Raw genomic sequence first — 13,127 nt, 5'->3', positions numbered from 1 at the left:
CCTGCAGGTGGCGATATAAGCCATCAGTACAAGATGGAGAGCTAAATTATGTCCATCAATGAACGGAAGAGAAACTAAATTTTGCCCAACACATTCACATACTCATGTAAAAAAAAAAAAAGGTATTTATCTTCCCTTAAACCATATTGTTCCTACAAACATTTCATACTATAGTCTGATCAAGGTATAAAAAAAGAAGGCTATGCTTACAGTAGTAGAGGTCGCAGCAGAGAGTAATGGTAATATACCACCACAAGCCATGATCATGTTGTCTGTTATTTGAGATATAAGGTGGATTGTATTGTGTACAAAAATGACATTATCGCTGCTGTTCACAAAGTCCATTATAGTCTTTGTTGAGTGGCTGTAACAAAGAAATACAAAATTAGTCTCATAGTAATTATTAATGCTGTGAATATAATTTAATACGGATTCTTTAATAAATGATAAGCGGATAATCGTTACTGTACCAAGATACTAACATTTGGATACCTCAATAGAAGGTGGTGCTACAACTGGAGCCCTTTATCCCCCTGTGTGCCTTGGCTAAAATTTATCAAACACATTTAGCAGTTGCCCTTGGCCTTATTTACCAGTGCATTCTGGTTGCCAATATTAACCAAGCCTCCAATGCTGTACCAAGAGAGTGAAATTTGGCTGGCCTATTTAAAAACTATTGGACCATTGCATTTAGTAAGCAATGTCTTATGAGATAGGAAAAAGAGGTTCATAGCCTATGGCCTTGCTTGTGTGATATGCACAGCCAAGATTACAAAAGACATGCATACAAACAAGTTGTTTAAAATAACAAAAATACAAACAGAAAAAGTGCTCCATTGATCCAGGAGCTATTTCTAGTCAGCAGATGAACCCCAAGAATATGGACACTTAATACATTTTAGGCAAAAAGAACCTGCAATACTGAAAGCAAGACAGAGTAAGCAATTTTCTTTTAAATCAGCAAGAGATTTAAGATTTGTGAAGTTCATCTTCCAGCAGGACAGTGAACCTGAATGCATATCATCTATAAGGACAGAAACCATGTTCTTGAGCTTAAGAGAAATGCCAGGAGACAGGTCACCTGAGACGACTCCTGAGAGCTAGAAGCAGTGCCTTCCCATTATTCCTCCCCTGGCAGTGCCAATGCAGAGAAAGGGAGAGTCACAGGGGGTGATTGAGGGAGCAGGTCTGCTTGCAGCCTCTGCGGAATGTAGTTCTAAAGATGTCAACCATTTTCCCCATGAATTCAGCCATAACAGCATTAAACTTCTCTTTGGACAATAAGTCAGAGAAGGGCACTCTAGAGGGTGCAGAGACGGATCCTGATGCGTGGAGAGAAGGGGACCGGGAGCAAAGCATGGGGCTAGTACAGATAGTGTCCCCATGGGGCTAGTACAGAAACGTTGTCAGGTTGTGTGGCACCTGCATCCCCCACCAAGACATCTCCACGTCTATGATCCACTATATGTGCCACTGTATAGAAGGTGATCCAGAAGCATTCGGTGCACACACAGTTTTCGGTCTGTGCAGATCTGCAGCAGAAGCATCTGTTCAGTCAGAGCGCAAGCCAGAGATAAAAGATGGGGGTACATGTGCAGTACAGAACCAAGGTGGGAGGCTGCGCAGATGCGTTCCGTAGCCACTAGGTTTTAATGGAACTGAACCGGCAACAAATGAACAATTTGAGGCTTAGAAGTGTGACAAAAAAAAGTCACACCAGAACCACAGATTTAATCATATAGGGGACTAGTGCCATCACCTAGGCACCTTGCGGAGGGGGTGGCAATATGACTGCTGCTTACCTCTTTGGCTTTGGGTCCTCACCATGGATGCAGCAGCAGTAATGGGAGTCATGCCATCCAAACTTTGTCCAGTGGTTGGGCATGCCCGCTAGGGCGGATTTTAGGGTCAGGGCACATGGATCACTGCCCTGACCTGTAGAGCACCCTGCAGCTACCCCACATGCTACACAAGTGACAAAGGAAGTCGTCAAACACAGGGTCCAGTGACTAAGCACATAAAAGGCCAGCCATGTGTCTTTTGTCTGGCAGGTTATGAGCACAGTCTGCAAAGGAGAAAAACAATCGGATAGCTGCTGGAAGCGACGTATGGCTTGGAGCAGTATATAGGGATTTTTCTAGGAGGAGAAAACAACTTAAAAAATAGCACAAAAAAAATTTACTTCTCTCAGGAGCCGAGAGAAGGAACCCATCACCTAAGGACATTAGCAAAAACCTGAAGACAGTCTGGGAGTGGGATGGGTTATGCAGGGCTATCCTGCAGCTTTGATGGATTTCCCAGTGTCCATCATCTGAAGGTAGCAGCAGAACCCAGTCCTGTGATGTTCTATCAAGAAAACATACTGGCATTCCTTCCTTACAAAGAATGCATATATGAAAGTATTAAACTGTTGCTTGGATCTCAATATAGATACCTGTGCATGGGTCAAATGTAAATATCCAAATGCAAACTAAACCTGCAACATGTTCCCATGTACACGCACACCAGTACAGATTGATGCAATTTAGTCAGTCAGTCAGTACCAGTCCCATAGGGATCCACTAAAAGATTATTGTTAAAGTATTTGGCAGGTAGTTAAAATAATAGGTGTCCAACATACTGACAAATATGCATATATAATTTTCCATACAGACTACAAAAAGCATACCTTCGCCACATTTGGATATCAGTTTCTATCGAAAATAAAAGGTCTGTAAGTAGACGCTGATGCATCATTGACCATTTAAACTCTGGAATACGAAACATTGTAGATCTTGAATCTCTTCTCTGGCTATCAGGGGAAGTCGCTCGTTCCGGCTCATGTCCTGCTGGCTGTTTAACAGGCTCCTGAAAGGTAACACAATGTGATTAGCATACTAAAACGGGGGGGCGGGGGGCAGTGCCATTCAAATAAATAGCAACAACGCACCAGGTGCACAGTACACCATGCTAGGTGCATTGTGTCATGGTGTGATCTACACACATGGTAACGGTGCACAGTGCTCTGGTGTGAATAGGCCTTTAAAAAGTACCATCTTGTCTTGAATTGTATTGTAACTGTAATGTCTTCCTTATATTGTAAAGCGCTGCGCAAACTGTTGGCGCTATATAAATACTATGTAATAATAATAATTACATTTTTGTTTTTTATATACATCTACCTTGAGTTGGGCATTATTTGGAAGCATATATCCAAGCACAGTATGCAGTGGTCTAATTAAAGGACCAGTACATGTATAATATTTGATTGTTTTCCTGATCCAAGCTAAATAATCTGTCCTTTGAGAGAATCCGCTGATAAGATCTCACCACTTACATTCTCAGCTTTACACACCTGCTGCAACACCTACTAGGGGGTTTCATTTTTCCTGTTAGATTCTCCTAACTCCTATTAAATCATGAAAAGGGAAGCGAGAACCCCAGCACTCTAGTAGGAAGAGAACCTGGACTATACCAGTGAGATTTATTCACTGGAGTCTACCAAGAAGGCAGCAGATGGCAGAACAGCACCCTACCCTTTAGCTCAAATAGCACTTTTGGATGGAATGACCCTTCAAAATGGAAAAAGTAAAACCAGTTCATTTACTCTCATCACTAAGCAGCGCACCGGTTCTTGTAACTAAATTTCTGACCAGTGAACAGTGTTGACTATGAACTGACAAACTATTAACATAGGCGTGCAAAGCACAAATCTGACCTGAAATTAGAAACAATCATGAAATCATGCGTATTCATACACAATGTTCGCAACAGGTGTTCTTAAGTATTAAAAGTAAATACCTCATGTACCACTTTCAGAGGTTGATCTGATTCACCGTTTGAACTGGCTTTCAGTTCTAAATTTTCTGTATCAGAAGCAATACTTGACACATCAAGCTTGGCAATTTTTTTATCAAACGTCTGAGCATCCAATGTGCTGTTTTTTTGATCCCCATTATCATGAGAGTTATGCGTGCTGCTGGAAACGGCACCTTCTTCTACAGTTACTTCAGCAGAGTCAACATTTTCCTCAAGCACAGGTGTTGCTTCATTGACCTCTTGAGTGGCACTGTCCTGTGGTGCTGTGTCTGTAGCAACAATGCTGGAAGGTGCATTTAAAGTGTCAGAAGTATCTGCACACTCCAATTGTGCTCTTTCTACTTTACTACTATTTTCTATGCAGGTTTCCTTCTCCTGTGCTTCCAAAATTTCACTCTGTACTGAAAGTTCAGCCTTCAGTGCCAAATCTGGACTGTCTACTAAAGGGACATCTTCATTTGATTTTCTTTCCACATCATCCAGTCCTTTTGTTAAACTCTCTGTAGAAGCAACTTGATCAGTCTCATTACTATTAGCCCCTACATCTTCACTGTCATTTGAAATGGAGACCACATTACATGTAGGTTCTTCTGTGCCACTACCTAGTTCCTCTACATGAACCTCATTTTGGCTTTCTTTTATCTCAATATCTGCAAAATCTTCACCATCTGCTTGTTGTTGCATATTTTCTTCTGTAGGGGAATTGTTATCTTCCCCTTCACTTCTCTCTTCTGTTTCTACAGTTGCACAAGATGGTGGATTATCTACATTTGATGGTACATCTGTAAGTTCCAGAGGTGAAGCCTGCGGCCTAGTCTCAAATGTTCTGCTGCTCCCAGAAACTGTGCGTATAGGGCTTGAGGGTCCTGGTCCTATTTCACAATCAACTTGACCTTCATATTCTCTGAAAGCCTGAGCCAAGCTCTCCTTATGCATTTCAAACGTGACCTAAAAAAATGATTTTTAAAAATACATTTTATTAAGGTTTTTGTTACATAATTTGAGCATAAAGTCATTGGTACAGTGGGCAGACTAAAAGACCTGCAATTTTAATAATACAGCACAAAGCGTAATAACATGCATAACCAGCATTCATCAGCTCATCTTCCCCACTTATTGCATCACGTCGAAAGGCAGTATTCACCAATGTGAACTTCAATTACATTTTTCAACCAAATAAATCCAAATCGGCTGGTGGACTATCTACCTTATATTTAGAAAATGCACTTTAAGGCAGTCACACAATGTTCCTTCTCCTCTAATGGCGAAAAAAACAAAAAAGGTCTAACATGGTTTAGTAGAATGGTCTCGAGTCTTCATTGTGCTTGGGTTTATAGCAAAATTAAAGATCACGGGGGCTTCAATTCTTTTTTTGGGGGAAAGGCGACATTGATTTTAGCAACAATCAAAACCTACCCTTTACCAAAGTACCCAAAACACCAAACGTTCACGTTTGTCCACATTAAAGCTGGCCACAGACCTTACAACCATCGCAAGACTTTTGTCTTGCGATGGTTGTAAGGTAATTAAAAAAACGTACAATCTGCCCATCTTGGACAGGTAGATCGTACTTGCGATAATCGCAAGCCCACCCCACTTAGGGGCGGGCTTCCAATGACCGCAATGCTGATCGGGCAGTGTGCGCTTGCGCACACTGGCCCGTGCAGCATTTATCTTACGAACATGCCATACACCCGCCGACAATCGTACGATTCTCGGCGGGGTTCCCAAGATATTCTAAAATAAAAGTAGAAACGGTTGCACGCCTTCCACACACCTTGCGATAATCGTACGATCGCTGGATTTCCCGCGATTATCATACAATTATCGCAAGGTGTGTGGGCACCTTAAGGCTGCTAAATCTCGTTTGTCCACATTAAGACTGCTAAATCTCAAGACAAACTTGCAATGCAATAAAATGAGGGAAAAAATGTATATATTCTTTAACTCTATTAAGCAGCACTTTCTATATTAAATTTTTATAGATATCTCACCATCTAAAATCTAAATAGCTATAACTTTAAAATATGCAAAGTATGCCACAAGTGAAATTGAGGTGCAGTGTCATCTCTGGGTATTTGTAAATGGTAAGTCAGTACACAAACCAAGAATATTCCTGAATGTACGTACATTTGCATATGTAATGAAAAGATTCCACACCACAATTAATAACTAAACTTGGTTTTAAATTGGCCAGCTAAAAGATCATTAATCTTTACGGTCACTGGAAAGTTGATCCATATCTATAAATTATGGATACGATTTTTCACAGTACTAACTCCTGCGCTTTTAGCTTAAAAACATTCAACAAGCAAAATGGGTACCAGTTTATATGAACACAGTAGATTACAAAATAAATACAATTTTATCACATTATAACAGCAAAACAAAAATATTCTCATCTCATCTTTATATGGGATTTGATTTTGTGTTTAGAAAGCTAATTTTTCATCAGAAGAAATGTCATGATACACTTATCTTAAAGAAAGGACACTATCTGCAAAAATTTGGGTCCAGTTTGTTAATACAGTATAACAAAACACTCTAAAGGAAAATCAGTTAAACTATTAGGAATACAATGTACTGATCATGATTACTTGTATGGTTTTTGGTGCAGCCATATTTGTTAATCTGTGTGAATAAGCATTTGCATAAAAAAAAAAAAATAGGCATGGTTTGTTATTAATGTGGCTTTTGTATGTATTGCTCTGAACGGCAAGCCAGTTTTACTATGCCTAGATATGTCCAGTGCCCTGCTACTTCATCCTGACCATAAAAAAAAAGAAAAAAAAGAAAAAGAACAGACGTATGTGTCAATATCCAAACAGCAGCAAGTGAAATAAACTACATTTTTCAAGCAGTGTAGTTCAAACTTGGGTTTTAAGATGACACAAATTATTTTACTTATTTATACACAGTAAAATGCTTCATACTAAAGTGTTTCAATGCCGGCTGCACACTCCTCAATGAAGTTGTTATTTTGTGCCAGTCACATTTGCTGTCATTTATTGATGCAATACTTCAGTAAGAAGATGGAAATTAAGTTTGACTAGAAGCAGCACTCCTTGCCGATATATCAGTAGCAAGGTCAAGAATCTGTAGATAGATAAAGCAAACAACAAGCCACCCTCCCGAAGAAAATATCTGATGGTTTAACCTTCCCCTACATAATGTGGTTGCTATGTACATGTGACAAAAGGCAACAAGTGGGTTACAACCACATTGGATTCAATGTGTACAAAAATAATATTGGGGGGAAGTTTTTACAAAGATTGGTTATTTAATACCGAATAATAGTGTAGATATTTCATAAAAGAGTAAAACGTATTTCCAAATACTTTTGAACATAAAACTGCATACAAGAAGTGCTAGGAGTGCTTAGGATTATTCATACATATATTGCAAATGTGCAAAAAAAAAAAAAAAGATGGCTTAAAAACAAATGTTGCTTCATACTGCAACTATTTCTAGTAATATTTTTTTTATTAAAAAAAAACCTGCTTTGCATCATGCCAAAGTGGCATCTAGCTAGAGAGGAATGGAAATAATTGAGCCAGTGAAAGAACTGCAGATGCTTGGGTAATGATAGCTCACTTAACTCCCCAACCTTACCCCACTGTTGGAACACTCAACAATTCGGAGGCTCTCACAATTCTAAGGCTCTACACAAACACAACTGCTCGTACATTCCATACATTGTACTGAAATCTGCTAACTTGCATGCCGTTTGGAAATGTCAAACAAAAAGTCTTCAGTAAAGCAGATAAAATGAGCAAGCTATCAAGACAAAATATGGAGGAGGTGCAGGTTTTCAGCAAATTTAATACCATTAACATGAGTAGATTTTTTTTGTTTTGTTTTGAGAATTTACATTGGGTTTTTATTTTTTCATGTATACGTTGCCAAGTAAACTGCAGCTGCTGCATACTGGAGAAATTATAATACATTTCACATGCGGATACTTTTAAAGATCTTTAAATTTGTAAAAGATACGCAGCCACTTCTACTTAGCCGCCAAGAAGTTCACTGACCTGGACATTTCAATGTCAAAGGGCACACATGCTTGAAGAGTGTTAATCACCTCAATTGCAGAACAAATGCTTAGAATGATATTTAGCAACAGGCAATGTAGCAAAACAAATGTTTGCCAAACACAATCAAATTATTAAAAATTATTTGTAGAAAGTTCAAGTATTAAAAAAGAAAATGTGGCAGGTTAAATATTCAAGAGCATCATAGAGTCTACAAATTAACTTTTCATTGTAATATTAATTCGAAGTAGAAAAATAGATTATATAAATAATATATACACATTATTTTTTAAACACACACAGTCTTTTTAACCCAGACTATTTTGCTCTACCTAAGCATAAAATATATACAAAAAAAAAAAATAGAGCTTAAAATGTATAAAGACATAGACATTCTGTGTACTTTGGAGAAAAATAACGAGACTGGTGCAATTATGCTGGTGAAGCAGTTACTGCTTATAAGTGTGGTGCAGCTGTGGGAGGAGAGGGCTACATTGACAAACAGCTACCCTGCTACAAAGGTGGCAGGAAATCTATCATACTGGACAATAAAATTGCAATTGAGTTTCTTTGGCTTTTTATAGCAGACGCACGTATCATGATATGTAGCACTGCAAAGCCCTTCCACTTTTGCAACATTTGTTCTTTTATCGAAGAAAGGGGTCTTAAACTGGTTAGCCAAAGGCAATGGCTTCCTTAAAACAATGAAAGGAGCTAATTGCAAATTAACTCATACCAGCAACGGAAAAATAGACATGAGTTACTGAAAGACCTGGTCTATACATTCAAAAAAAATTTAAAATGACTATGTGATCTGTTACCTAGTATACAATGAAAATGTTTAGTCTCTCATACAAAAATTGTGAATTGGTAAAATGTAAGAGAATTTTTGTTGTAGAAAAATATAGGCAGCACACAATGCTTGTTCTCTGCATCGCCAACCTAAGTAGCACTACACTTTCACAGCACACCTGCACCCCCTAGTGGATGCAGAAGCAACAAGCACATTATATACGGAATATCATGAGGTAGATTCAATCTGATTAAAACGCAAGGGGTAAAAAAAAAAAACGAAAACAAAAAACACTGAAGGAATTTAAAAGCCAGCCAGCAGAATTTTTAAGAAGCTAGGGAATGAGGGTTTAAAGCATAGTTGCCAGAACCTATTTGTAAGACACCCAAATCTGGCTTTTAAAATTGTTAAGTTTTTTTTGTTTGTTTTTTTACTACACTTAAAAGGTAGTCATATATATGCAATCAGGAGAATCAATTTTATTTGATAAATGTGCATAAACTGAATAATATAGGTCAAAGCAGAAAACAGTGTCCTTTTATCATAAAACCTACACCATACTGAAATAGGACTGGTTATTGGGTAACTGCACCTTTTCTTTACCCTAGCCTTAAATACCACAATACGGCACAATTAAGCCAGGCAATATTTTACAGAGGCGATACCCTTTTTTTTATTTTCACACCACACAACATTCTGTGTATAACTTGTGTGGTATGAGAATGTGAATAACTGCTGCAATGCACTTTTCTTTCTTTTGCATCTATGTAATTATACACTTTGCAGCACGATACACCAAAATGATGCATAGCATAATAAGTCTTGGTGCAAAAAATGCAGCATGTCTACATTATTCCACAGAGCACACTATCTCAATGTTTTCGTGTGAACAGAGCACATATGCAACAAGAGTATTTCCTGGGACCTTGCACTAAGCCTGTGTTGTTTAACACAAATCAACACACTAGTGCAGTAGGTGTGAACAAGCACCAAGTCACAAACTTCTTTAGGTTTCATTCCGAAGTGCTATAAGTGCAACATCCCAAAGAATTTAGTGACAATATAATACAAATGTAAAATAAGAGCAAGGGTACAAAAACAGTATTGTGACGATTAACGGGTAACTATACATATAATCTTTCCACCACTTAACTGTATGTCTGTTTGTCTGTTAGATACCAATGTCTGGGTATTTGGCATGTTTAAATCTTTTCTTTGTATGTTGTAATTAAATAGATTGTTGGTTCATTGTATTTAAGTCTTGATACTATATACCAATAAATTCTGTTATTGTGTTGAGCTCAAAAATCTCATGAATGAATCCTTAGAATCTCCAACCTGTAAGTGTGAATGCTTATATAGCGGTTCATAACTTAAAATAGTAATTCAGGTAACACCAGGCATTGAGATGTCACACTGTGTACAGTTGGCCAAGTCATCATGGAGTGGGAACTAAAACCAATCTACCCAGAATGTCCTTTAAACTGCTGATCACACAAGAAGTCTTGTGAAAACTGCCAGAGAGAGAGCAACAATTTATTTTAAAGCTGAGCTCTTGGTAGACATAAATTAAATACAGCTCTGTAATTATTAAATCATTACATGTATTTTTAAAAGCAGGCAGTGTAAGTACCTGAATTTGAACTGGTATTGGCCTCTTACAGTGCATGTATACCAGAGCTGGAGTGTGAGAAGAAGCAGCAGCAGCAGGAGCCAATCAGTTCATGTGCTGACAGGAGGCCTGCTATTAAGAGAAGCAAGCAGAGTGACAGCTAGATAAATTTATCACTGTACTGCTTCTCCTTTCGCTGCCCTGTCACAGAGTGGAGCAGGTCCAGGTTGACCTGGGCTTGGAGGAAGCGTGTTAAATGACAATGCCCATCAAACTAACACACCGGGCAGCAGAAAAAGTAGTGCAGGACAAATCTCTGGATTGAAGCGGAATATTGCAGCAAAAGCTGGTTTTGTTATTATATATCTTTTAATGAGCTTTTTTTATATCTCTTATTTTTTGCCCAAAGTTCCGTGGAGGAATGTTTTTCCACCATCAAGGACTGTTAGACACTGCTTAGACAAAAATAAATGGTGCAAAAGAAAGGGAAAATTAACGATGTAAGATATGTACACTTTCCTACAAACCATTGTATACAATTCCTGGGTTATAAATCTAAATATTAAAAGGAATATTTGAGAAACAGATAAAAGGGGGGAATTAATATGCCCCTCTTGATAGTGAACGTTAACACAATCATTCCAAAAGTTAATTGCAGAATACAGTTAAGAGGACAAATAGATAAGTTTAGGAGTAAATCAGCCCAATCTCAGAGCTAGCAGGCAGTAAAACAATGTCTAAAAAGGAAAAAAAAAATAGAAACTGCAACAAAATAAGGAGCTAAAAATCATCAAGAGACTAAGGGCTTCTTTGCACCAGCCCGTGCGTCTACTGCAATGTCCAGTGCCTGGAACGCAAGGGATCACATACATAAAAGTCTCCTTGCGTTGTGGGGCGTGGCAGTGCCATTCAAGTAAATGGCACTGCAGACACGCCCCTCGCCCGCAGTACGATCGTGGTAAAAAAATGCCCTGCGTTCCAGTGCAGTGGGATCGCATACAGTGCACCCGACATAAGAAATATAGCAGAACACATTTTGGTGTAAATGTATGAAGAAATATTTTTTTTCCCAATAACACAACATAGGGAAACCGTTTTTATCTAGAAATGTTCAGAACTTTTTTTTATTTATATACGAAAAAAATTAAAAAAAAACCTAGTGGTGATTAAATACCATTAAAAAAAGTCCATCTGTCCCACTGAATACAGAAAAATGGCCTGGACAGGGAGGCGGTTTAACACTGTGCCAAGTGGCTAAAGTTGCCCTGAAAATTTGAATCTCACTGGAAGCTGTGGGTAAGCAAATACAGTTCAAAGTACTCCTAATTAGTGATCTCCGGAATGAATGAATGAATGAATGAATGAATGAATGAATACCAAGACTTTGTAGGACTGTAATACTCCTGAAATGTGAATCAAACAAACATTCAGAGTTAATGGTGGGTGGTTTAGGCTACAATTTTAGTATCCGGGTACGGCAAGCAGAGAGCTTCAAAGCAAAATTCCATATAACTGCTTTAGTCCCTATATGTAGTTGTTGCAATAAACCTATTTTCACACAGATTAAATGGAAGTGGCTTTTGGTGTTATATAGTGAACACATTTAACAAAATACTGTGGAAGCATTTGCAGTTACCTTTGAATGTGTGATAGAAATTGTATCCACCCAAACACGCCATCCACCCCATTCATATTTCACAGCATGATAAAGGAGGATGCGAAAGATGGCATACACCATTTCCGTGATCTTCTGCTCCTCGACGTTTTTGGGGTTAAAATAACACAATGACAGCATCCACTCCTGCCACACAGAGCACTGTAGCAAGCTCCTAAAACAACAAGACAAAACAGTTGTCACAAGCAAAAAAAAAAAAAAAAAAAACCTCAAAACAAATCACATTTTACACTTAAAGCTCCATGCTGCAGTCTGTGTGGACACAGAGCCAAAACAACCTGCCAGCGCCCAGCGGGGAGGAAAAAGCTGTCAGGAGGCCACGGTGCGGTGAGGAGAACTGCAGGAAAATCAGCAAATATGTGCTATATTTGCAGATCATTCCCTGTAATATTCATACTTTGCAGTGATCAGTACTGATCACTATGATGTTTGTAAATAATTGAGGAAATAGTCTTCAGATACTGTGTCACCAATTATAAATGAACAGGAAGTGCTCAACATCACTTCCTGTTCATTCATGGTCATGGACATAGTATCTGTTTACTATCTCCTTGATTTATGAATAAACATATAGCCTCTGTACTGAGTGCCTCCTATTAATTGAGTTTGGAGCTGCAGGGAAAAAAAAAATGAGCGTGGTGAGATAGCGAAGAAATTTGCGCATGCATTTAATTTTTTTTGTACCCGATTAATCGAAAAAAATAATCTGCCAACTAATGGATTATAAAAATATTCGCTAGTAACAGTCCTACATCTGACAAAAGGAGGGTGGAGGTTATGTCCAAATCCATACAATTCATGTTGCACAATAAAATATGGAACTTTCTATTTTTTCATATACTGTATGATATTTTTTTTTATACATATTTTTATAAGAAGAACTCCAGGCAAAATGTGTATTAACTGCTTGTTTAGGTCTAGGGAGGAAAATAAAGTCAGCTGATCCTCTGAGCCGCCCAGCCATGACAGCACTCCCTTCTGCCGGTCTCCTCCTACACTGCAGCGTTGGTATGTCCCTTAGCGGCCTAACCTCCAACACACAGTGTATAGAACATGACTCCGGGACCTTAGGCCACTGCAGTGGAGGGGGAGCAGGTATGGAAGGACCGGTCTAAGAGTAAGCCAACTCGGAGGATTGGGCTAGTATAACTTTTTTTATTCTCCTCCCTAAACCAAAACTAACACCTAATCTTTGCAGTGTGGGGGTAGCCCCACTGA

General features: G+C 38.6%; 1 protein-coding gene across 1 annotated transcript in view; it reads right to left on the bottom strand.

Moving 5' to 3' along the window:
- LOC108790936 (lipopolysaccharide-responsive and beige-like anchor protein) overlaps positions 1-13,127 on the bottom strand; it is a 493,639-nt gene that overhangs the window by 410,909 nt on the left and 69,603 nt on the right. Inside the window, exons 21-24 of the mRNA XM_018561299.1 lie at positions 11,871-12,063; positions 3,781-4,746; positions 2,669-2,847; positions 202-364 (exon numbers count right to left, since the gene is read on the bottom strand). Coding sequence (XP_018416801.1) covers positions 202-364; positions 2,669-2,847; positions 3,781-4,746; positions 11,871-12,063 — 1,501 coding nt within the window. The remainder of the gene's footprint in view (positions 1-201; positions 365-2,668; positions 2,848-3,780; positions 4,747-11,870; positions 12,064-13,127) is intronic.

Source organism: Nanorana parkeri, unplaced genomic scaffold, assembly GCF_000935625.1.
Source record: "Nanorana parkeri isolate BGI_ZX_2015 unplaced genomic scaffold, ASM93562v1 scaffold514, whole genome shotgun sequence".
Taxonomy (NCBI): domain Eukaryota; kingdom Metazoa; phylum Chordata; class Amphibia; order Anura; family Dicroglossidae; genus Nanorana; species Nanorana parkeri.
Note: the sequence above shows the minus strand (reverse complement) of the source record. Positions and strands in the feature narration are given on the sequence as shown.